The sequence below is a fragment of the Globicephala melas genome, chromosome 13 (genome assembly GCF_963455315.2).
Source record: "Globicephala melas chromosome 13, mGloMel1.2, whole genome shotgun sequence".
Classification (NCBI taxonomy): Eukaryota; Metazoa; Chordata; class Mammalia; order Artiodactyla; family Delphinidae; genus Globicephala; species Globicephala melas.
The window spans coordinates 77,831,413-77,856,571 of NC_083326.1; the positions used below are offsets into that span (position 1 = coordinate 77,831,413).

General features: G+C 44.7%; 1 protein-coding gene and 1 long non-coding RNA gene across 3 annotated transcripts in view; one reads left to right on the forward strand and one right to left on the reverse strand.

Moving 5' to 3' along the window:
* Window positions 1-25,159, forward strand: part of FBXW8 (F-box and WD repeat domain containing 8) — a 113,933-nt gene that overhangs the window by 85,778 nt on the left and 2,996 nt on the right. Inside the window, exons 8-10 of the mRNA XM_030860419.3 lie at window positions 8,598-8,725; window positions 21,830-22,003; window positions 24,383-24,493. Of these exons, the coding sequence (XP_030716279.1) occupies window positions 8,598-8,725; window positions 21,830-22,003; window positions 24,383-24,493 (413 nt within the window). The remainder of the gene's footprint in view (window positions 1-8,597; window positions 8,726-21,829; window positions 22,004-24,382; window positions 24,494-25,159) is intronic.
* Window positions 5,098-25,128, reverse strand: LOC115855311 (uncharacterized). 2 transcript variants are annotated; one of them, XR_009566349.1, is made up of 5 exons: window positions 25,025-25,128; window positions 23,714-23,802; window positions 21,454-22,126; window positions 9,771-9,864; window positions 5,098-9,657 (listed from the first exon to the last, which is right to left on the reverse strand). It is a non-coding gene; the product is annotated as an uncharacterized lncRNA (long non-coding RNA). The 2 variants fall into 2 exon arrangements; XR_009566350.1 differs by lacking the exons at window positions 5,098-9,657; window positions 9,771-9,864 and adding exons at window positions 13,677-16,377; window positions 17,194-17,262.

Consider the following 25,159-nt stretch of genomic DNA (forward strand, 5'->3'; position numbering starts at 1 on the left):
TCTAGCACTAGGACAGAGACTGTCTAAAGAGGTCCCTGAAGCAAAGCAGAGAACCATATTCTGGTCACTACCTTCCTTCATTATTTCCAGCACCTATGGGTGTAGGGGGAGAGAGAGATTGGGTCATATTGGCCTGCATTTTCACCCAAGTGCACTCCTGCTCTCTGGGTTCTTTTCAGGCTTAGGTCACAATAGGTGTTGGTTTGGCCTCGCTCTGGTCCTTTGTAGGCATCTGCCCACATCACAAAGCCCCATGTTTGGCACAGTCTGCAGTGATTGGCAGTGCCTTCCCGGGCAGAGTCCAGTCCTGGAACAGCAGGGGTTGCAGGTGCATTGGCACGTGGTGGTGGGGAGTGCACACGGGCCTGCCTACCCGGTGCCTGGCGAGGCTCAGCAACACCGTCCCATCCCTGAAATATCCTGTCCTCGTGGGCTTGTCACTCTCATTAAAACTTAAACATGAAAGCGGTTCAGGCTGCTTCTCCCTTTGTGCCGCGTTTGAGGGTGGACTGTGCCAGAAGCATGTCATGGAGACTGTTGAGGGGCTGCTGTGTTTCAGGGAGCTGTGCTCATGTCAGGGGTCCATTTCTTCGGCTCTGCATCTTGCTGTTTGCTGCTGCTAAAAGCACCTGAGAGGCAAGTTTTTGTTTGCCAGCAGAGTCACCTTTGGGATGGTGGTGAAAGTCATTTTCCACATGTTCACAGATACGCCGCGTTACCAAGCCTCTTGCACTGACTTATCTCTGGCAAGGACTTACAAAATAGTCTCTCTGGCTGATTGTCAAAAATTACATCATATCAGAGTAAACTGCTTTTAAATCAGACATCCATTATTCATGTATATTAACTGCTTTTTTATTTTTTTATTGGCTGTTTTTTGTATGATTTACTCTTTTCTCACTAGCTCGCCTTCCCTCCCCAACTGTCTTTCTCATCGTTTTTTACAATCTTAGCTCATCTGTGAATTTATAGAGACTGTTCACTTAGCTTTGTACGTGAACATCAATATGCAGACCCTGCATTTTTTGTAGTAGAATTTTTGAGCACATTTTTGAGGGTCATATTTATGTTGGGTCAGAAGAGCAGCTTGGGTCGTTTACATGAGTAAATTCTACCCCAAAGACTGAGAGGTCTTTTTCTTCTGTCTTTTTTTTTTTTTTTAAGTTGAGCATTACTAGTCTTGTACTTTGAGTTCTGTATGGAATAAAACTGTACTTCCCACTTATGAACCAGCTAAATATACTGCTGTTGGTGGAAAGCAAATTGACTTAATGTGTTCATCTGTGGGGGGGGATATCTTTAATGTAAGGCTGGTGTGTCGTTCACCTGTAATCGACACAGGCAGAGGTGTGCAGCACTTATTCATTCTTTCAGCAAATAGATACTGAGTCCTTCCTTTGTGCCAAACACGGTACAGGTATCCAAGAAAGTATCTGTTCACTCCAAACCATGATGCTGGAGGTCCCCCGTGCACCTGTCATCTTTGTGCTCCTGGTACTTTGCCCTGATGCATGGCACTTGACTGTTTGGAATAATAATGACTAGATAGAGTTTATTCTATTTATTTAACCCCAAATCAGCATTGTTGTTGTGTATAGTCAACATTCGCATATATTCGTGCACATCTACCTGAATCTTCTCTCACTGTTCTTGCCAGCATTTCAGACCTTTTATTCTGGAATGATTTTATATCTTCCAAAAGTATATTGTGTAGTGAGGGTCTCTTGGCCACAAGTGCTCTCTGCGCTCGGTATTTTTATCCCAGAACATCTTTATTTCATACTCATTCTTGAAAGGTGGTTTTACTAGTCCTTTATCATTCCAGGATGACAGGTGTTTTCTCTCAGACCTTTGAAGAGGTGATTGGTTTGACTTCCACTGTTATTACTGAGAAGTTGTTTAACTGTCATTCCCATTTAGGACTTTTTCTCTTCTTTTGGCTGGTTTTTCCTTGTCTTTAATTTTCTATGGTTTCACTCTGCTGTCTCTAGGTGTGGATTTAGTTTTATTTTCCCTGTTTGGGGTTCTCTTGCACTTCTTTCCTTTCAGTTGCAGAAAGTCTCAGCCATTGCCTTGTTGAAATTTCCCCTCATTCTCTCTATTCTTTCTATCTAGAACTCAGGTTAGATGTGTGCTAGACCAACTTGTTCTCCCTTCTGTGCTCTTCCTCACTCACTCATCTTTTCCATCTCCATCTCTCTGTGTTGCGTCCTCAATAATTTCTTCATCTTTGTCTTCCAGTTCACAGATTCTCTCTTGGACTCCGTTTAACTCATCCATTGATTTTTTTTTTTTCCTTTGGTTGCACTGGGTCTTATTTGCAGCACGTGGGCTCCTTAGTTGCGGCACGCAGGCTCCTTAGTTGCGGCACGTGGGCTTCTTAGTTGCGGCATGCACGTGGGAGCTAGTTCCCTGACCAGGGATCAAACCAGGGCCCCCTGCATTGTGAGTGCAGAGTCTTATCCACTGCACCACCAGGGAAGTCCCCTGATTTTTTTTTTTTAATTTCTAGAAATTCTATTTGTTTTGTTTTTCAAAGCTACTTAATCAGTTTTGCTGCTTTTGACCCCTCACCCTCTTTTATTTCTGTAAACATTTCCAGCATGCATATTTTTCTTCATCTGATAAACATCTGATATCCTTGGAAGCCTGTTTTCTGTCTCTCACTTGTGATGAGCTGTTTCTGTGTTGGGAAAAAACTTTAATTGTGAACTCACATTTGGCTGATCTTGATTTGTAGATCTCCTGTGGGGCCTGGGTTGAGAGGATCTTCCTCCTGAGAAGATTCTGCCAGGTACCAGGAAGCATGTCACCAGCATGAAAGTACTTTTATTACTAGACCTGGGGTCTTTTGGCCTTGCAGGTAGTATAACTTCAAACTCCCAACCTGCGTGAGGCTTGCAGGCCGAGGGCAAACATTTTCCATCCTGAGCTGAACCTGAGACAGGCAAGTTGCCATGTAGGCTCTCTTCACCAGTGGATAGATTTTTGTTCCTATCTTGCTTTTTGCTGAGTGTACATAGCTGTCCAAGGGGCCCAGCTTTAGGCAGACTTATCAGTTCTGGTTCCACCTGGCACTGGCTGGAAACCTTGCCTCCTATTTCCCCAGTTGTCCAGGCTCTGACGCTGGCAGACGCCCCCAGAGCAGCCCCTGATGTGAGTGCTACTTCCCTTTCGGGTTGTAGTGCTCTCTTCATTTTTGCCTCCTCGGACTTTCTCGGGTTTCGTAGGAGTTAAACAGAATGTTTACAGGAATGTTTACTAGACTGAATCTTCAGTGTTGTAAACAGGATGGTTTCCCAGACATTCTAGACATTCATAGTGTGCTGTGTTGTCAGAGGTGGAACCTTGGGCCTGGATACAGTTTGGGAGTTCTGGAATCTGGAGACTGTGGAGAGAGATCTGTGGAACCTTCTGTTTTGAGTACAAGGAAAGGGGTTCCTTTGTACAAGCCAGCAGCAAGATTAGGCATCCAGAAATGGGGGAATGTGTTAAGCAAAACAAGAACTATCTGAGTACTTACTATGTACCAGACCATGGTAACCCCTGGGTTTGCCTGATAAATGTGTACCAGTCAGTTAATCTACAAGCACTTACTGAGTACCTGGCACGTGCTGGCCCTTGGTCAGTGCTGCAGGAATGAATGATAGGATTGCTGCCCCAAGGAACTTACAGTCTGAGTCTAGGACAGTGTTTTACAATATGTGGCATGGCGCTTGGTAACAGTGCCTTAGCTGGCTTGCTAAAATCACAGTCTCCTCGGTGACCCTCCTACCCTCCAGTGTTTGAGAACCATGGGTCTGGGGAAAAGTTGGAGGAAGCAAATGTACGGTTCAAGGTGGCCCCCTGGGGACACCAGATGGGGTGCGTAGATGGTGAATACCTTCAGCGCTGACAAGAGGGAATAAACTCTGCTAAGGGCTCAAAGAGAACACACAGTAAGCTTAATTGGGATGGAAGAGGAGAGACCATGAGGATTATTTTCTTTACTCTCTAGAATTTGGCTTCTTATCATGACTTTACCCCCTCAGAAGGGCAAAATATATGTGGTAGTGATGGAGGTGGGTTGTTAGAGATCAGAAAAGAAAGTAGGTAGACTTTGTTATCTCCAGGAATTTCAGTCAAATCTTCCTCCCCATGCCTTTTTTAATCTTTTACTTCGCTGCAATCCAGCACAGCGTCTCCTAACCTTTTCTCTCTCTGTCGCTTCCCTTTTTTTTAGATGGTGGCAGACAAATTATCTTTAATTCACAACGCCTTTTGAAAAGCTATAGTCTTGTAAGGAAGCCTTCTGACAACTCCTCACCCCTTTGGAAAGGCAGTGCCTGGGGTCCTGAGGCGGTGAGCCCGCTGCTCAGGTTGACGGTGGTGGTGGTGTAATGCCTTTGGCAGATGACACATAGGAGTGTGAGGAAGACTCACTATTGTGGTAAACTTAAAGAAAACACAAATGGAATTCCTTTTTTCAGTCATTAGCACACAGCCAAAAGTCTGGGACTGCAAGGCTCTGTAATCTCTTCATAGCTATTTCTGTATACAGTGGTTCCTGTTTCATTATGAGGCTAATAGCAGTCCCAGATTAGGAAATGTTTGTATTGCTAAGTCCAGTTCTTAATGGGTGAAAGAGGAAGTTGGCCTGCCTTGAGCTCACCCCACTGCAGGGGCAGTAGCCATTTCTTATCCCTTTCCTCATGGTTTGGTTGGAAAGCCAGTCCTAGGCACACTAAATGGTCCGGGTCACACCTGGGAGGGGCGGGGCCTGCCTGCACCGGGGCGTTGCCGATGTTTCCCAGATGTCAGGCCTGTGGCCACCACCTCCATCCTGACTCTACACTGCTGCCCCTACTGTTACACCACCACCTGCTAGGACATGGCTGTAAGGTGGGTCTCCTTAGAGAGGCGAGCCCCACAAATGGCGGACCAGGACAGTTGGTGGCTGTGCACTAGCTGGTGAAGAGGTGGATTGTTTCAGCTGGCAGCCAGCCAGGCTCCTGCACATCATCCACCCTCCCTGTTCATTCCAGTGCCTGCTGCACAGAGAAGAGTCATAAACATTTGTTTACTGGCTGTTGAAAGAATTACAGCATTATTTATTTTGTCTAAAATATTAGAAACAACCCAAATATACATCAATATGGAATCATATATCCATAGACAAGTTCTATGCAGCCTTTAAAAAGAACAAGATCTATGTATAGGTACTGACGAGGAAAGAACTCTCATGTTATTTAGTAGGAAAAACAAGTTGTAGAACGACAGTCCCATCGAGAGAAAAAAATAATTTTATACACAGAGAGGGTGTGCGCGCCACAGACAAGACAGACGTGTATAGAAAAAGTCTAGCAGTACATAGCCCTCCACATCCACAGGTTGCGAATCCACTGATTCAACCAACCTCGGCTCAAAAATATTCCCCCCAAAATTCTAGAAAGTTCCAAAAAGCAAAACTTGAATTTGCTGAGCACCAGCAACTATTTACATAGCATTTACATCATATTAGGTGTTGTAAGTAATCTAGAAATGATTTAAAGTAGATGAGAAGATGTAGGTTATATGCAAATAGTACACCATTTTATATAAGGGACTTACTTGAGCGTGGGCAGATTTTGGTATCCGGGGGGTCCCGGCAGTAAACCCCCATGGATACCAAGGGACAACTGTATACACTAAACTGTTAAAGTGGTTATTCCTGAGAGATGGCTATCCAGAAGGTTACACAAGATATATTATGTTTGAAATCAGAAAAAAACACAGATTCTTTAGAAATTTCAGAGAAATCTGAATAATTGACAAAAATGAAAGTTAGGATTCTAAGACTAGGATTTGTGAAAATACCTTAACATCTCTAAGAAGGAAAAAACAGAAAGTTCTTTTTAAACAATGCTTGCTTCCACCAGGTGCCCTCTAGATCTCCCTGGAAGCCAAAGAGAAAGGAGTAGAGCCTGCAGCGTCCGGGACTACACACTGCGTCTCCTGCAGTTACCTTTGTAAAATACACAACATGGTTCAGTCAGTTTAGATAATTCTTAAAGAAACATCCAACTTCTATACAAATTTGCGCCTTTATCACTGATTAAACCCTTTTGTAATATACATGTGGTACTTAAGAAAAATATCCCCAGCAACATCTATTGATTTGGCGGTCACATTGGTGCAGAACATTTTCTCCAAGATTTTAGCTATGGGTTGTTTTTTCCTTCTTTCCAGCATATCCATACACTTCTGAGAGTGAGTCAAGTGGCCGTGGGTTGAGACTCACCCAACTAGGGCAATAAAGAGAAAAATTAGTCTAATGCATGGTCTTAACAAGAGGGAGAGTGTGAGCATGAATAATTAATCTCACTAGTCTGTGGCAATCAGATAAAATGAAGTCCCATTTGCTCAACCTTATTAAAAGAGAGAGAGCGTGGAGGGGAGAGAGAGATGCTAAAGGTTGTTGAGGGACTCGTAACGTGGGAAGAACCGCCTCTGAGATGGGTAATGTGTTTTCTAATCTCTGCGGTCTTTAACTAAACGTAATGGTCAAGGTACTCTTTGGATAGTTCTGATTCATTGAATTATTAAACATTTTAGAAAATACTTGACTCCTGACTACTAACTTATACGATGAATTTGCAGTCTTTTTGAAGAGGGATTAGATCCCACTGTTTCATTCAGAAATGATCTATCCTCTTGTCAAAAAAGAACTTCTAAAAAAAAAAGTATAAAGACATAGGAACAGACTCAATATCAGATTTTAATTCTTATATTTATCATGGAACATTTCTTCCTGCTATAGATGTTGAAGTATTTTAAAAAGAAGAAGAGATTGAGTCCAAAAGCCCTCTTGAAAGCTGTATAGTGATACATAAGTGCAGAATGTTACTTTCAGGGTAGACCATGACATTGCTGGTGTTTTTTTTTTTTTTTCTCCCTCCAGGAACCGATTTTCATGTAATTTTTAGGATATTTACTGTAGATGGAAGATTTGATTTATTTCTATGTCCATACTTGGAAGAAGAATCTTATTTTGGATATTTTACAGTTGAAATTTTCTCAGAAACTTTTATTTTCAACTGCATGAAAATAAAAATAAATTTAGCTTGTTCTCTATGGTCTTTAGGGATTAAGAAGGCATTTTACGGGCTTCCCTGGTGGCACAGTGGTTGAGAGTCCACCTGCCGATGCAGGGGACACGGGTTCGTGCCCCGGTCCGGGAAGATCCCACATGCCGCGGAGCGGCTGGGCCCGTGAGCCATGGCCGCTGAGCCTGCGCGTCCGGAGCCTGTGCTCCGCAACGGGAGAGGCCGCAGCGGTGAGAGGCCCGCGTAACGCAAAAAAAGAAAAAAGAAAAAAGGCATTTTACATTTTGAAATTGCTCTCTTTCCTTTCAGATACCGTGAGCAGTTTTACTTAATATTATAGTGTTGTTTTGACTATTAGGAATTTCCAAAGATTCAATTGTTAGAAATATGTGTCAACAATGAGATCAATGGTTTTCAAGGTGGAGTCAATTTATTAACCTCTCAGTACTAAAATAGGAATCTGTACACTGATAATTGATAAATGTATAGGTTAATAAGAAAAAATAGCACATCATTTTCATGTGTGGGCTAAGAGAGGAGACTCTACAAAATATTAACATTAAAACTTTTGAGTTCAGTGATTAATTTTAACCACATGATCAACAGAATATAACGTATGCTCACATGTGTGTGTGTGTTTAAATGAGGAGGATTTTGAACAGTGAATTTGGGTGCAAGGACTAACTATGTCTTCAGTACTTACAACAATTACTGACCCATGGCAAGCACTTAATGTTAATTGAATTACTAAGATCTTTTTAGTAAAAGACTTAAATAATCTTCAGAAAGATTCCTTATGAATCATCCTTGTTTCCCCATTTGCTGGAGAAAAGGCAGTGTTCAAATGTAATGAATACATTGTCTAGAGATCAAGGATACTCTCTTACTTGCCTCCATACCTTATGGAACAGAGCTTACTATAATTAGCTGGTGGAGAGTGACTGAAGAGAGATGTTGGGGAATATCAGTTATACCTCAATTAAAAAAATTTTTTTTTAACGTTTGGGAATAAGACTATGTTTTGGTTTGTAGTTTAATCTAAAGGAATCATCTAGTGGTTAACTGTACAAGCTTCATCATCCTGGATGCTTATACTGTTTGTTCTTTTTACCTTCTGTGGTATAAATACCGAGGGGGAAAAGAGAGAGAGAACCTGTACACAGACTTCTTGTTAGCCTCCCCCATTAACTAATCAGAAGCAGTCAGTGACCCTTAGTTTCCATGCTTCTTTTTCTGTGTTAAGAAATTGGGATACCGAATTTCCCCATTTGGCATTTTTTTGTGTCCTATGAGTTTGTTTGCACCTTGGCCTGGAATTCTTTGGATTTTCTTTTCTCTTGTGTTTCCTTTTGTTGTTCTAAGAGCCATCCTTATACTGTCATTACCTGGAAGTGGTCAGGAAATGGAGTATTAGAGCCTCTTCTCTAATGGGAGTTGGTGCTGTGACCGTGCCCCGGGGCGACGCTGGGTGGAAATTGTTTGTGCAGGCCTGCTGCCCCTAACGCACACCCACGTGTTTTTCCTCCTCCCCAGATCCTGGTGTATAGCCTGGAAGCAGAACGCTGCCTCTCGAAGCTGGGCAACGCGCTTGGCGACTTCACCTGCGTCAACCTCCGGGACAGCCCTCCCAATCTCATGGTCAGTGGCAACATGGACAGGAGGTAGGTGTCAGTAGAGTCGCATCTTAGAGCCACAGGCAGCTTCTCTTGAGGCCTGGCCGCTCGGCCTCCACTGAGCTCACTGATTTCCTCCCCAGCTCACCCTCCTCACTTCTCACTCACATCTCTGCCCACCTGAGTTCAGCCCTGATCCCATAAATACCATCCCTGTGAACTTGGAGAACAAAGTCTTGTATTAGGTAATAGTTGGATGGAGTTGCGTCTCTGCCTCATTTCTGAAACACCATGGGAAGGTTGTCTTTTAGGCCATTTGGTGGACGCAGTTGGTGGAAGGTCCAGTGAGACCACTTGGAATATCTTTTGTCTCCCTGCTGTAAAATTTGTTTGGCATTTAAAAGCTCACTTTCTAATATTAAAAACAACAACCTAAGGGATGAATCATGTTCAGCAAAATAGGTTTGCCTGCCAAATGATGTCAAGAGTGTGTTTCAGACCACTATGGTGTCCCTCCGGTGATGGGGGAAAAAAAGAGACTTCATGTGAACAGATTCCAGTTTCTATTTAGCTGATTAGCAGTCTTCCCTTTAACGTATTGGCTTAGGGAGTTGGATTTTCCCGGTACAGGGTCCAGTGCCAGCTCCGGCCGCTCCAGGACCCATCAGCATGGAAGGATTAAAGTGTTTGAAAAGACTGTCTGAGTCCAAATTTTAGGCTTTTTTCCTTTCTCTTCCCTCTCCCCCTTGTCTTTTCCTTTTCTTTCTTCTTCCTTTTTCTTCTTTTTTTGACTGGTTATCTGTCATGTCTGATCCAGTGCCCTGAAGAGAGGTAGCGTGGCTGGAGGCCAGGTTCAGCTGGCGCCCCCTCCCCTGGCCAGCCCCGGGCTGCAGGTGGCGGGCCACTTGGTGGGGTATCAGATCGTGAGGCGGGTCCTCCTTTGTGCCAAATCCCAGACCTCTGTCGTACCAGTGCAGCAGCTTGCAAAAATAATTATTTTGTCAGATAATATTTTCAACTTCTGACCTTCACTACTACTATCTCCCTCCCAGAGAGCAAAAAGATGTGAGTATGCTTTATTGAAAGAAAATACCTGATCTTTTTTTCCTCGAGCCCTCCTAAAACAGCTGATACTTCTCATGCTTGAGAATTGAACTCCTCAGTGTATGTCCAGGCAGTTTTTCTCTCTGAAAAAAAAGAAAACAAACTAGGCTTGATAAGTGGCCCCACTTGTGGCACAGCAAATGAAACACATCAGTTTATAGTTTTACTCTCCCATTTTCAGTTCTGACTGAGCTGTACAAAGGCTTCAAGCTTATCTGATAGGATCTACCCACAGGGACCTAACAGCTCTTCGCCTTCCAGGAGAGCAAATGCAGAGGGCTCTGTGGGGCATCCAGATGGAAGGGTTTGGGATTGTAGGTTATGCTTCAGAGTTTGTTGACAGCATGACCATTTAGGTGTTCAACCACAGCTAGGCTCCCAGGAAACCAAAATGGTGTTCCAGAGAAGAGACCTCTGCTTTCTATATAACGTAACCTCATTAGCTCCAGAAGCACAGTTACAGCCAGATTGTCATGACCATTGTCAGCTGCACGTCCTGCTGTCAGTGAGGAGGCCTGTACATACTCGGTAAAGCTGACGTTTTCCTCTGGAGCAGGGCTGCCTGACCATGCTCCCCGTTGCCAGAGGAGAAGCCGAATGTGCAGTGTAAAGGGCTCTCTGGTCATTTTGAAGGCCAGACCTGACCACGTTAAAAGCCATTTTATTAGTAAACCAGTTACGTTTTTTGTGGGTTTTTTTACACCCTTTGTCTTTTTGGATGAAAAGAATAGACTTGGGACTTGGAGTTGGGGAGGGGGCTATCCAAAATGGCATTTAATCAGGGCCACTTGTAGATCCGTGTGCCGGCTATTTGACCGCTACCGGTACCGCCGAGGCTTGCCATCATATATAAGATTGTTCTTTATGACTCACATTAACAGGGTTAGCAATATGAATTTCAAACATGGGGCTTAAAAGCACTATACATCTGGAAAAAGGAAGGAATAAGGACTCTAGACTTTTAAGTGATAGAGGTATGTCTTGTGGGGTTTTTCCCAGAGACTTAATAGCTATGAGTAGGAACTCATCAGAGATGCACACCCAGGCTTGTACAGCTTATGTTTTATTTCAGAAGTGGGACGGAGGGGGCAAATACTATGAAGAGAGCTAGGTGGCTATCACTTCATGACAGATGCAGTTTAAAAACCTTGGAACCTCCATTTTTATTTAAAAAACTGAACTTCTATTGCATTCTCTTAGTACTTTATAAATAACTTGAGAATGAAATGGACTCGAAAGGTACATAAAACTGTCCAAGGTTAAAACAAAAATAATGTTTCTTTAAGGAAATCAGCTTGAGTAACTTTGCTAATAACATGGGTGGAATTTTCTAAGGAGTTGGTTTTTTTTGGGGGGGTGGGTATAAGCTGAAATTAAAAATGAAACAAATAGCTCACCTAGCTTGTCACTAGAGGTTAAGTAGAGTCTGATAAAGATTAAGAGAATGATCAGGGTGGGAACTGAGTTATGGTTGGATTGTACTTTTCCCTCGCTGGGAGGGAAGGGTTATAAAGTGGGGTTATATAGGTGGGGCTCTGCACAAGAGTTTTAACACTACAGATCAATGAGGTTTTTTCAATGCGTATTTTGTCCTTTCCTGCTAAGCCAAGAAGAAAGAGTGGTAAGTAACATTACAGGAGGGAGCGGTGTGCATCCGGTGTTAGGACAGGACGCTTGTGTCTTACCACAGTGTCTGTCTAGTGCTCAGAGAGGGCTTAACTGTGTATGTTTTGCATTTATTCTGAGATGCACTTTTTTTTTCTTTACATTTTCACATCTATGAAAATCAAGATGTGTCTTTTATAATAACATCTTACAAATGGCAGCATGTTAAAATATTACATAAAGTAATGGTGCTTCTTGAATTGGATGGTGTTTTCAATTAAATAAAAGTCTGTATTTGTTCAATGAAGGCAAAAATAAATCTTAGGAATTAGAACAGTTATGAGAAACTTGAATGGGTTACCAAGATAAAGTCTGCAGGAAATAGACCACTGTGAGTTTTTTTGTTTTGTTTCTTTAGTTTAACCTTTGGGGTTCACTGAACATTTAGAATCTGTAAATTTATGTCTTCCACCAAATTTGGGATGTTTTTGGCCATTATTTCTTCAGATATTTTTTTCCACACTGATCCCTTTCCCCTCTCCTCTGGAACTTCAGTGATGTGAAGAACAGACTTTTTGATATTATCCCACAGGTCACTGAAGCTCTATTCATTTTCTTTCCTAAGCCTTACACTCTTCAAGTTGCACATATCTACTGATTTAACTTTGGGTTCATGAACTGTTTCCTCTGTCACCTCCATTCTGCTGTTGAACCCATCTAGTGAATTTTTTATTTCAGATTTTATACTTTTTTGGTTCAAAATTTCCATTGTTTCTGTTTCTCTGCTCAGAATTTCATTCATTCTTATCATTGTACCTTAACCTCATGGAATATAGTTACAATAGCTGCTTTAAAGTCACTGATGATTCCAAAAGTCTGGGTTATTTTAGGGTTGACATTTTCCCTTGAGAATGGGTCACATTTTCCTGGGGCTTTTGGGGTGGGGGTATGTCAAGTAATTTTGGATGTATCCTGGACATTTTGTGTCCACTTTCGATCCTGTTACATAATCCTCTGGAGGATGTTGAGTTTTGTTTTTGTTTTAAACAGGCAGTCCCCCTGGTTAGGTTCAGACTGCAAGTTGTGTCTTCCCTTCTGTGGGTGGTGATTCCAGTGTCAGTTCAATTTCCAAAACCTTTGCTGTGCTTCTCTGACTGCCCTGCACACGTGCCACCCAGAGGTTAGTCTGAGCTGGCAGTGGTTGAAATCTTAACTGAGCCTTTGCTGTACTGCTTTGGGTCTGCGCCTGGGCCACGCGCGGGGTCGCACGCGGTATCACGGGCTCCCCGTCTCCAGTTCCTCCCTCTCTTCATCCCTGTGATTCCTAGCTTTCAGGGCCCTTGTCCCCTGGGCCTCTGACGAGAAGATGGGGTTTCTCTCAGGGTTTCACCTGCTGGCATCCCTACCACCATGCAGCTCTGTGAATAGGGACTGTCTTGGGGCAAAACCAGACAGAAAAGAGATGGGGGAATCCCCAAAAATGCCACACCCACGTTCTTTGGACTTAGGGGTTTCTCTCCTTGGTTCTTCAGAAAGAGGGTGTTTCTGTTAGCGTTTTAGCTACCACACAGCTGTGCTATAGGAGCTCACACTCGGGGTGAGGCTGTGAGAGAGAAACTCCTTTCCCCACGGCCCCTTCCTCCGTGGCCACTTCCCCCACAATCCACTGTAGTGAGTCAACTCCCCAGGGTCCTCAGGTGTTTGCTTTTTGTGTTTTGTCCAGAGGTTTGGGTTGTAGCAGCAGAAGACAGAGGCAGTAATGGGCTTACTTTAGGTCAGATGCAGAACTCCTACTCTCTTTAAATAATTTAAATAAACTGTTTAGTTGGCAGTAGAGGGCTGTATTAAAGGGGGTCCCTTCCCATTCTGTTGCTCTTAGTCTTCTCATCTGGGATCTGCTCATTTCTAACGAATGAAATCAGGGATCTAGACCAGAGAATGCTCTGCTGGGGAGAATCAAAATAAGAGTTGGTGATAAGGGTGGGACTTCCCTGGCGGTCCAGTGGTTAGGACTCTGCGCTTTCACTGCCATGGCCCAGGTTCAATCCCTGGTCAGGGAACTAAGATCCTGCAGGCGGCATGGCGGGGCCAAAAAGAAGAGTTGGTGGTAAGGGCGTACATCAGGTTGTTAGTGGGCTGCCAGAGCAACATGCACTGAGCCAACAAATCCCACTGCTTTTCCTCCTGTAATCTTAAATTGATTTAAAAAATTTTTAGCTTTATTGAGATAGAATTCACATACCTACAATTCACTAATTTAAATTATACAATCCAGTGTAAAGTTCACAAGGTTGTGCAGTCATCACCAGGTCAGGTTTAGAACATTTTCATCACCCCAAATAGAAACCTTGTGCCCATTAGCAGTCAGTCTCCATGTCCCCCCAACTTCTCTAGCTCTAGGCAACCACTAATCACTTCCTGCCTCTACGGATCTGTTTTAGATACTTCATATAAATGGAATCATAGAACGTGTGACTTTTTGTGACTGGCTTCTTCCACTTAGCATAATGTTTCCAAGATAAACCTGTGTTGTAGCTTGAATCACCACTTAATTCCTTTTTATGGCCAAGTAATATTCCATTGTATGGGTATACCACATTTACTTATTCATTCATCAGTTAACATTTGGGTTGTTTCCATTTTTTGGTTATTATGAATAATGCTGCTGTTACCATTCAACTGCATATTTTTGTGTAGACATATATTTTCAGTTCTCTTGGATATATACCTAGGAGTGGCATTGCTGGCTTATATAACCCTATGTTTAACTGTTTGAGGAACTGCTAGACTCTTTTCCAAAGTGGCTGTACCATCTTACAATTCCCACCAGCAGTGTATGGGGGTTCCAGTTTCTCCACATCCTTACCAGTACTTGCTATGGTCTCTGATTATAGCTGTCCTAAAGGTATGATGTTGTTGAACATCCTTTCATGTGCTTTTTGGCCTCTTTGGATAAATGTCTATTCAAATCCTTGGCCCATTTTTTAATTAGGTTGTCTTTTTATTTATTGAGTTGCAAGAGTTCTTTGTATAGTCTGGATACCAACCTCTTATCAGATATGACTTGTAAATATTTCTCCCCGTTCTATGGGTTGTCTTTTCACACTTGATAATGTCCTTTGAAGCACAGAAGTTTTAAATTTTGATGAAATTCCATTTATCCAGTTTTTCTTAGTCATTTGTGCTATTGGTATCATATAGCAATATCATATCATATTGAAGAAGCCATTTCCTAGCCCAGAGTCACAAAGATTTACTCCTATGTTTACTTAAAAGAATTTTTATTTGGCTCCTACACTGAGGTCTATGATGCATTTGGAGTTAATTTTTGTATATGGTGTGAGGTGGGAGTCCAACCTTATTCTTTTTTGCATGTAGATATATATTGTCCTAGCATCATCTGTTGAAAAGACTATTTTTTCCCCATTGAGTTGTCTTGGCACCACTGTTGAAAATCAGTTGACCATAAAATAGAGAGCTTACTCTAGGTACACTCATCTGATTGAAATTTAAAAGGATTTATTAAAGTAAGCTGAATGTTTCTGTGTTTCCATACATCATTTTTGTCCACTGGTGGTGGTATGGGCTGGCTCGTAAGGGTTGCAGAATTTTCGGTCTAGCAGAGCTCTTTAAGACCATCTAATAGCTGGCCCAGCTAAGGAAACAGGTCCAGAAAGGTCGAGCGATCAGTCCAAGGGGCTTATTACTCTTTATGGGCAATAAGCAAAGAACTCTAAGCTTCCGAGATACAGCTTTACAGTACGTAGAGCTCTAACCATAGCCTGCTTGGATTAAACTGGGCAGTTCTACCTGAAAATACATGTCTTTCTAGTTGCTATTAAAAATGAATCGTTCACCAAAGGCCATCATTGGTGCTGTATATATGTTATAGCTACTAATTTGGGCATATAACGTTGTTTTTAAAAATCCTCTTTAATATAGGTTCGATGAGACAAAACAATCATGTTATTGATTTCTTAAAAAAAAATGAGTTTTCTTGATTAATTTGGTCATTTAAAAAAAGAGAGACTGTTTTAATGCCGTCTTGCTTGTTCCCTTTATTTTCTGGATAGAAATATAGCTGAAGGTCAGGTCCTTCTTAATGAAACTGCTGAGCCAGAGCCTGAACAGGCTTCATCTTTGCCATCAAATACAGTTTGCCTTATTATTTTATGGGACTGTTTTATCCAAACCAATGGGAAGCAAGCTCTGAGTTGTGACCCCTAATTAGAGAGTGTCGGAGCTTCTCGCCTTGACAAATGCAGAGTTGTGGTGGCTTCTGGTGCTGCTGCTGGCCGTTAGGGAGAGTGAGTGGGGCGTAAATGTTACATTTGCTCCATCTGCAAGTGTTGTAATAAGTTATTCAAAGCTCTCAGCACAGGACCAGCCAGCGCGTGCCTCCCTCTCAGTTCCAGCACGTTTTCCTGCCCATCTGATGGATGCTCCTCTGTTGGAGTCTTTGGAAGGTTCCAGTGTCTTTTGTTTTAATTGGCGGGCTTGAGCTGACTCCTATGGTGTGATTTTCATTAGAGAGGGGCTGGAGAGAGGGAGTGTTGGAACAGCCCTCCAAACCCAACCATGAATATTAAACATAATACAATTACAGCTTTCAGACCAATTATTTTTTTCTTTTCAACGGGCAAAGTTGATGAAACACACGCTGGATAGGGATTCGCAGCGTCTACCGTTGGCTTCTTTTTGTCCCTGGAATCAGTTGTCTTGGCATGTTTGTGCCCATTTGCTGTGCTACCTGTTTCCCCACGTCAGGAATTTGATTTGAGCGCTGAGGGTATGGGCTCTGCCAGGGAACGCTGCTGTGCACGCTGGGGCCGCGCCGTCAGGTGTGTGAAGCAGAGATGCATTTCATGATGTGAACTCGTAGGGTTCGCGTGGACTTCGCACCCCGCGCTGTGTGCTATCTCTTTCTGTCAGCCAGAAACCAGAGCAGTGCCTTTCTGAGGAGATGTCTTCTAAGTGCTTCTCCTTTTTCCCTGTGGGGAGAAGTTCGAGTCTGTTTTTTGGCCCATTTTTGTTTTCCTTAGTGATAAAATACACTAATGCTGTATCTTTTGGTGTATTTGTGTATTTTGTTTGGAGCCATCCCTGCCGGTATCTAAATACAATAGGAAAACAGATGGCAAACTTTGAACTTCTGGACCAGATTTGTGTTTGCCTTTGTCTCCTTAACAGCCAAACTGTAAATTATGGAGTATAAATATTCAACAGAGGAGCTCTTTATGAAAATCACTAGAGCAAAATAGACCCTTATTAACCAAATACGCACTGAAAAGTACTCAAGCTAAAAATTTCTCCCCCCTCCCCTTTCCTTTTCACGTTCCCATTAGTAAGCAGTGCAGCTGTAGCCTCCAGGCAGAGTTCCTTTCACGGCAACTTTACCTTTTCTCCCTTCTCTAACCCACAAATGCCTAAAGATTAGTGTCTGCAAATGCTGACTGCGGGAGCTCTGGAGCTCTTTGTCTTCTGTGTGCTTCCTGCTCGCTCGGCATCCCTCTGGTCACAGACCCCTCCCTGGGAAGAGGGGAGGCGGGGTGGGGGGGGGGTGTTGATTGGCCTGCTGTACTAAGGGAGCTCTCAGTCAGCCTCGCCGCCAGCAGGGAAGAAGCCATGGACCTCACTCACCCCCGTGTCATAAGACTATAGATTTCTAAAACCCTGTTTTATTTGAAACAAAACATCCTCATGGGAGTGTATACAAGGTATGCTGTGTACAATTTAAAGAACGGAACACCTGAGCATTCCCGCCACCCACCCACCCACCCACTTAAGAAACAGAGTGTGACCAGTACTTGTGAAGGCCTCTGGGTGCCCCTCCCCGTCATGAACGAGTTCTTGTTCCTTAAACAACATGGCAGCATCTAGAATAAAAAGTAAAAGCCGCATTTATTCCCCTCATTCTTCCATTGAGACTCTTCCCCAAGGTAACTGTTGTTACCAGCTCCAGTATGTCCTTCCAGAATTTTATCTTTAAATTTTTTTAACTTAAGCAGGTAACCTTTTGAATTCAAAAGCACAAAGAAGTATATATAGGGAGAAGTTGTCTCCTGGGAGCTTCTCTTTCCTCAGCGGAGGCTGTGCTGCGGCGTTCTCTAGAGGGTGCCTGCGCACACATGCGCGCCCCCCTCCCCCGCCCCCCAGCTGCCGTCACGCAGCTGGGCCTGGTGCGCTGGGTGTGACTGTTCGGGCGACGGCTGTCCTCAGTATGTGTAGCTCTGCCTCATTCTCTGATGCCCGTGCAGGTCTCCACTGTACCGGATGTACCGTCACGGCTTTACCTGGCATCTGCTGATGGAGCTAGGTTATGTGCCTTCCCCGTTGAGTCACTCAAATTCATGGCAGTGTAAATACTGTTTCTCATTTTTCCTGTTGGTCTGATTATCAGAAGTCTTTTTGTCTCAGGTTGCTTTTGAGACCCCTTGTGTCTTTTGCGGTTCCCCTACTTTATTATGATACTCTGTAATACGTATTTCTTTTCATTTATTCTGATTAGAGCTCATGAGTGTGAGTACGCCTATCTTTCATTTTGGAAAAGCATCGGCCATTAACACTTTGAATATCGCTTCTTTGCCACACACTAGATTTTTTTCCTTCTGGGATTTCTTTTGGGCGTAAGCTGGAACCATCATCCCCTTCCATCCTTCCTGTCTCTTAACGCTTCATTCACGTTTTTCATCTGTTTCTCTCTTTGTGCTCCATTCTAGGTAACTTCAGGTTTATTTTCTAATTTACAAATGCTTTGTCTAATCTGTTTCTAGCCTATGTAATGAGTTTAATTGCAGGGATTATGTTTTCGTGTCTAGAAGTTCTATACTGCTTTTTTATAAAGCAAGGTCTCAATACTCCCCTTTGAGTGGACCCCAGTCTTACAGCCTTGCCCCCGTGGTACAGTAAGAGCCAGTCCTGTTGCTTCCTGAGACTGGCACCTGCCAATAGCCTCACTCCTACCGCACATGCATAGAGGCAACCAAAATTGCAACTCGAGCTCTCCAACCTGGTTTTCTGCGTGGGCCCTAGGGAGGTCGCTTACTCTGTGAGCTCAGCAGTGCACTTGAAAGGATGTAGTTAACGTCTTATCCAGCAGTATGAAGTGATTTTCAGTGGGAGGGTCAACAGGGTGCCTGAAACAGAAGCCTCATCTTTGCTACTGAAAAAGTACTGTGGCTAATGGCCTTGTATGTATATATGTGGATGTACATGTATGTTAGATATAGCCTATATAAAACCCTAGAAGCGGAACTGCTAAGTCAAAGTGAAGTATATTTTTTATTTTGTTGGATATTGCCAAGTCACTTTCTTTGGGCTTGTGCTCACATCAGCCGTATAGAAGTACCTCTCTATCCAGGGCTCACCAGCGTGGAAGGGGTCTCGGAGTACTACCAGACTTTACCTTTGCTGGGTAGGCAGGTTGAGTGGTATTACTGCATTGTAGTTTTAGTGCATTCTCATTACCAGTGAACTTGAACGTCTTACAGTGTTTAAAAGCCATTAGTACTTCTTTTCCTGTGAACTATTTTTTCTTTTCTTAAACTTTATTAAAGTTTAATCCTGGGTTATCAGTCTTTACTATAAATTTGAAGGAATTTTTTTTATAAGAAATTAGTCCTCTGGTGCAAACATTTTTCCCAGTTTACCATTTGCCTTGACTTTTTTTTTTTTTTTGTAATGTTTAGAAAGGCCTTCCTATCCTGAATATTTGTTTTAACTCTCTGAGCCCTCTGTTATTAATGTTGGTGTAATGCATATGGTAGAGCTCCAAGTTGAGAAAGTTGTTACAGGGTATTTTGCTTATAATTGCGAATTTAAGTGGGATCTTTTCTTCAATTACATTTTTAAAACTAGTGGTTGTACAAAGGATAGTTATTGATTTTGACATATTAAAATACGTTTGATTCTGAATTACCTTGGATTGTCAACCCTAATGATAAATTTGTCCACTTCTCTTCTTTTATCTAATTGTATCTAATTTTTTTAAAACAATGTGAAATAATATTGGTAAAAGTAGATTACTATTTTTTAAAGACTTTTCATTAGGAATAAGTGTTCTGTGTCATCAAACCTCTCTTCAGTGTCCACAGAAGTGACTCTCTCTATGGGTTTCTTGTTGTCAGAGAGAGAGGCATGGTGGGCCACAGGAATGGACATTCTAGACAGAGTCCACTTGCTGGTTAACGTGTTGCTGTGAGTTCTGTTAGTTGATATTTTATTCAGATCTTAGCACTGGTGCAGATCTGTCGTCTCCGTCATGCTTGCGGTGTCAGGTTTTGCGTAATAACAACGCTGGCTCCATGTAAAGAGTCAGAGCTTTCCTCCCTTTGCTGTGCTGTGGAACAGTAGATGTAGCCCGGGGTTTGGGGAATGCGGGGGGGGGGGCGGTCTGTTCCTTCCAGGTTGGACCCATTTTGCTTGTTCTTGTTTTGCAGGGACAGCTTGCTCCTCGACAGCTTTCCCAGCTTGCTCTGTGTTCCTTGATCTATTTGGATTTTCTGTCTCCTGGGGGTTAGTTTTGATAATTCTTATTTTCCTACAATGTCATTTATTCATCTAGGTCTTCAAATATGGAGATTCAAAAAATGAACTCAAGAAATAAAAAACCCAAATAGATTATAATGATGAAAGAAACTGAATTACTAAAAAGGGGGGAAAATCAACCTACAGAAATTAGGTCCATGTGTGGTTTTTTAATTGAAATATAGTTGATTTACAGTTTTATATTAGTTTCGGGTATCATGTGGGGTTTTTTCTTTCTTTCCTGGCACGTTTTATCAAACATTTAGTAAACTGTATCCTTCTTCTCATCATTTTGAAGTACTCTCAGGCTAATGCTTTTTGCTCTGAAATCTACCTTTTCAGGTATTAAAATTGTCACCTCTTCCTTGTCACATGCAAATGTGCCCTTCGTGTGTAGCATATATTGAGGGGTTTTTTTAAAATCTTTTTCAAACCTGCTTTTAAAAATTATTTATTTAATTTATTTATTTGGTTGTGCTGCGTCTTAGTTGTGGCAGGCAGGCACCTTAGTTGCGGCATGCATGTGGGATCTAGTTCCCTGACTAGAGTCTTAACCACTGTGCCACCAGGGAAGTCCCTATATTGAGTTTTGCTTTGTGACTTGAGGCTCTTAAGAGGTGGGTTTGTCCTGTGTGCGTCTGCCCACCCAGCTGACACAATAGGGCTTTCTAAGCTGTCTGCTAACATTCAGTGTTTGTTTCATATATCCCTCCGTGGCGTGTGTGTCGGCTCCTCATGGCCCTTCTACATCACTTTCTTTCAGAGAGTATCCATGGGTAGCTCACATTGAGTCCTTTTATGTTTAAAAAAAAGTCTTCATTATGCCCTCAAACTTGGTAGGTGAGCTAGGTATAGAATTTCCAGTTCAAATAATTTCCCCTCACGCAAAGATACTTTGTGTCTGTGCGTGCTCATGTACCTGTAAGAGTTTAGGACCTAGAACGTGTTCGAGATGATCCCTTTTCCCCACATTATTTGTGTCAGACATGTTTGTCCAGCTCCCCTGCTAGCTAGCTAGTGGCATCTTTTCAGGGCAGCGACTGTCTTTTCCTTTGTGACTTGCAGCATAGGGGCTGTTAATTTTACCTGTACTGAAATGTTGCCACATTCAGTTTTAGCTCTTGTGGCTTATTTCAGGAACTGTGTTGGTACTTCTAGTGGATAAGAGATTTCTGTCTGTCTCATCTAATTTATCCTTATGTGGAAATTCAGCATATACTTGTATAGAACGTAGTTTTTAAAGATGTTCTTAAAGAAATTCTGATTATTACAAGGTAAGTAATTATCTCAAGACTTTAGATAAGTGACTGCCAAGTGTCCACATACTCTTATCACGATTCTGTTATGCTTAGTCATGCATCGCCTTTCCAAATTCCAACAAGATGGTGATGAACTTAAAAGTTGAGTTAAATTACCCGAAAAGTGTTATTTTCCCAACCAGGTAAGGGTTCAGGTTTCAGACAAATGTAGCTGTTTTACAACTTGCTCTTAACAGACTTTTATATGAACAGCAAAACTGCCATGCTGGGCAGTATACTTACCCTCTGGACAGCCTTCTCAGGCCGACGTCCCCATGGCAGTCAGGTCAGCCTCCATCGCAATGGGCTTGTGCCCAGGGCAGGCGTCTCCCCTGAAGTGAGCAGCAGGGCAGCCAGTGTATCTGTTCTGAGTCCTCCTTATTCTGTGCTTTGAACGGTGGGGAGTGCTCTAAACTAGTTCATTTCTAGTGCCTCTTGGCCTCCTCTGAGAGTACACTAAGGAGGTGGTGAAAGTTTAGTATCAGTATTTAGATATCGTAACTGAGGGGTTTCATACTCTGTTTTCATAGGGTTGCTGTACACAGACCAGGATGGCTGAGGAGGAATTCGTCATTTCAGGCTCTAATGCTAATCTCTGCGCTCATCTCTGGCCCTGCAGGGTGAGGATCCACGACCTCCGCACTGACACGATCGCCCTGTCCATCTCTGCCCACCAGCTCGGAGTCTCTTCAGTCCAGATGGACGACTGGAAGATTGTCAGCGGGGGCGAGGAGGGCCTGGTCTCCGTGTGGGATTATCGGATGAACCAGAAGCTGTGGGAGGTGCACTCCAGGTAAGGTGGGTCTTCAGGTGCTTCCAGTAACCACAGTAGCAGCAATGATGGCATCAGTCAGCCACTGAGCCAGGTACTGTGCGAGTGCTGTCCACACGTTACCACGTGGTCCTCACTGGAACCCTGCAAGTCAGCTGCTGTGAAATGGGCTCAGAAATGGCGCTGGTCACTGTTCAGACTGCCACAGCTCCCAGCTCGGGTAGAGACCACAGTGGGCCAGACGGCGGGCGGGGGCACTGCAGGCAGCCCATCCGCCCCCAGGTGGGGCGGGCCCAGGCCCCCCCCCATCCCCTCCACTCCAGGAAGTCTTGATCTTCCTTACTGTTTACAAGGGCGCTTCAGACTGAAAGTATTCAGGCTTCAACTAAGGAGGAATTTGTAACTTTAACCTTTAGCTCTAAAATTCAAGAGCTGTTCTCCCAAGCGCAGCAGAGGGCTGTATGGATGTAGGTAAATGAATACTAAGGTGGCCCAGCCGGTTAAACGTTGCGCGCTGGCGTCTGACCTTTAAAGCAGAGGCGGCCTTGCCTGGAGCAGGGGTCGGCTGGAGCGGACCCGAGGCTCTCCCCTGTTGCCCACATCCATCCAGCCCCCATGCCTGTGCGAGACGGGCACCGAGCTCCCCTGGCTGTCCCTCAGCACCTCTGGGATGAGACGTGTCCCCACTAACTGCAGAGAGTGATAAAATGAAGACTGCTCACAAGTCTAGCTTAAGTACGAGGTCAAAAGAGGAACTGGTTTCTTCCTTGGAGGGTGGCCGTAACCGGTGCTTGGGCCTGCATCTTTCTCAGACCACGGTGGCCTCCACGCTTCTTGGTTGGCTCTGTCCCTCCCTGCCTGCTGTGGTGATGCACTGAGTGGCCACCAGGTGGTGCCAAAAGGCAACTAAAACTCACGCTTGGGAAGCCCAGAACCGTCTGCCTTTAAGGACACCCTTCTGTTTTAAAGAGCTGGCTTGACCTGGCCTCCAGGACAGCCTCCTCAGCAGTCCAGGCCCCCAGGGACTGCCGCCAGCAGCTCCGTTTAGTTCACTAGGCCTGCACTCCAGCAGATCTCATTTCTCTCCCTGAAAAGCTGCACTCCCTCGGATGGGTCATTCAGGGGAAGCCAGGCTAAGCGAGGTCGTGCCCAGAACTGTCGTCCTGTCCCAGCCTTCCTAACTCATTTGTAAGTGCACATGCGGTTCTCACCAGTGCTTAGTGGCTTGTCCCAGAGGCGGCCACCAAAGCAAGGCTCCCGCCCGGGTTCTCGTGCTCACGCGCGTCCTCGCGGCACAGCGTGCTGGTGGGCCTGATTCCCTCTCAAGCTCTGGTCCCGCTGTTGCTCGGTCTCCTGCCCTCCCCAGCCCGCTCTCCCTTCCCTGTCCTCCTCGCGGCTTTGTTTTCCATCCCTCCTGCCTCACTGGGCCCTGAGCGAAGTCCTCCAGCCACACTTTCTCCAGTTGGTGCTGCAAACCCTGGACTCAGGCACCCCTCTTGAGAGAATCCTCTGCTGTGGCCAAGACGCCTGTCCCTGCCTCTGGCACAGCCGTGGCTCAGCCTGAAGGGACTCCTCCTCAGCCCCTCTGTGCCACCCTCCGCCCTTCTGCAGCGGCCTGGCTGCCTTTGCAGTCCGTGCTGCGGTCTCCTGTTCCTGCTGCCAAGTGCTGAATTCTGTGTCTCCTCTTGTGCTCTAGAAACACTGGTTATTTTTTGTGGGAATGGATCTCACCTTCTTAACAGTTGGGAATCCCTCTGATGGCAGGCATCTGCTTGCATTAGACATCTTTCTTATCCTGTGTCTCCTGGCTCAGTGCTCCGCTGGAAAAAAGTTTTTAGAATGAACAAAAGCCTTTGCTACATAGGTTTCAAGCCATTTTGTTCCAAAACTTTCTGAATGGCTTTCACAACCCAGAGTACACGTATCATTTGTAGCCTCTGACTTCAGGACTGGCGGGCCTGTGTAGGGCACCGCTCAACACAGCCTGCCGCTGGGGAACCTGGCTCAGAGAGCTGGAGTGACTCGCCCAGGGCCGGCCGGCCAGCCGGGGGGGCAGAAATGGCGCTGTTCTCCACTGCGTGTGTCCGAATTGTCTCAGGTTGTTTGTCCTCTGTGTCCCAACGCACCAAGGTGTTAGGGCATCAGCCAGTGAGCACAGGGATGTTGAGACGTGTTTACAGAGTAGGCTTGGCGTGGGGCCTTCTCCAGCTAGCTTTGGGAACTGAGGCAGACACTGCCCCTCTGGGGGCCCGGTTGCCTCCTCTGTAAAAGAAAAAGCTGGCTTAGGTGGTTCTAGAGTCCTTTGCAGCTCCAGACTTCCAAGACCAAAGCAGCAAAGGTGGGATGTGCTGAGTTCCAGTGGACTTAACCTTGACAAGCGTTCTCTCCCATCTGTTCCAGACACCCCGTGCGGCACATCTCCTTCAACTGCCACAGCCTCATCACGGCCCACGTGCCCTACGAGAGGGTGGTGCGCAACGCCGACCTGGACAACTTCGTCACCCACCGGAGGTCAGTGCTTGGGCTGGGTTGGTCCAGGTTTGTAGGAGTTCAGACGAGACACTCTTAGCTTGATTTTATTAATAGAACATCCCAGGCCACATTGGTCCGTACAGGATGGTACCCTCAGGCTTAGCCGCTCTTTTCATAGAAGTCAGGAGCATACATGTACATGCGGGCAGGATGGTATCAGCCAACAACACGTGCTGGGTGCGTTTCAGGCACTTCAGCAGGACGCTACAGGGGGGTGGGATGGAGGCCACACGTGCCAAGAGCCCAAGACAAAAGGCTTAGGGACCTGTGGTGTTGAATACCAGTGACAGAGGCGAAGCAGACCGGGGCACGAACCCGTGTCCCCTGCATCGGCAGGCGGGCTCTCAACTGCTGCACCACCAGGGAAGCCCGGGACCCTTTCTGATTACTACTGGCCTGGCTTCCAAGCAGCCTCGTGTGAGGCCTTCCCTGCGGCTGACCCTTCCTGCCTCCCTGTTCAGACAGATGCCTCCCAGCACTCAGTTCCCGCCATCAAACTTGTCTGCCCACCTGTTGGTCTCTAGTTGCGGGATCTGGAGCGTCCATAACACACTGTGGGGCCGAAGAAGACGTGTGTCACGATGACTCGCTCTCCTGTCTCCAGCACGTCCCTGCTACAAAGACAGAAGTCACTGGGGGGCTGGG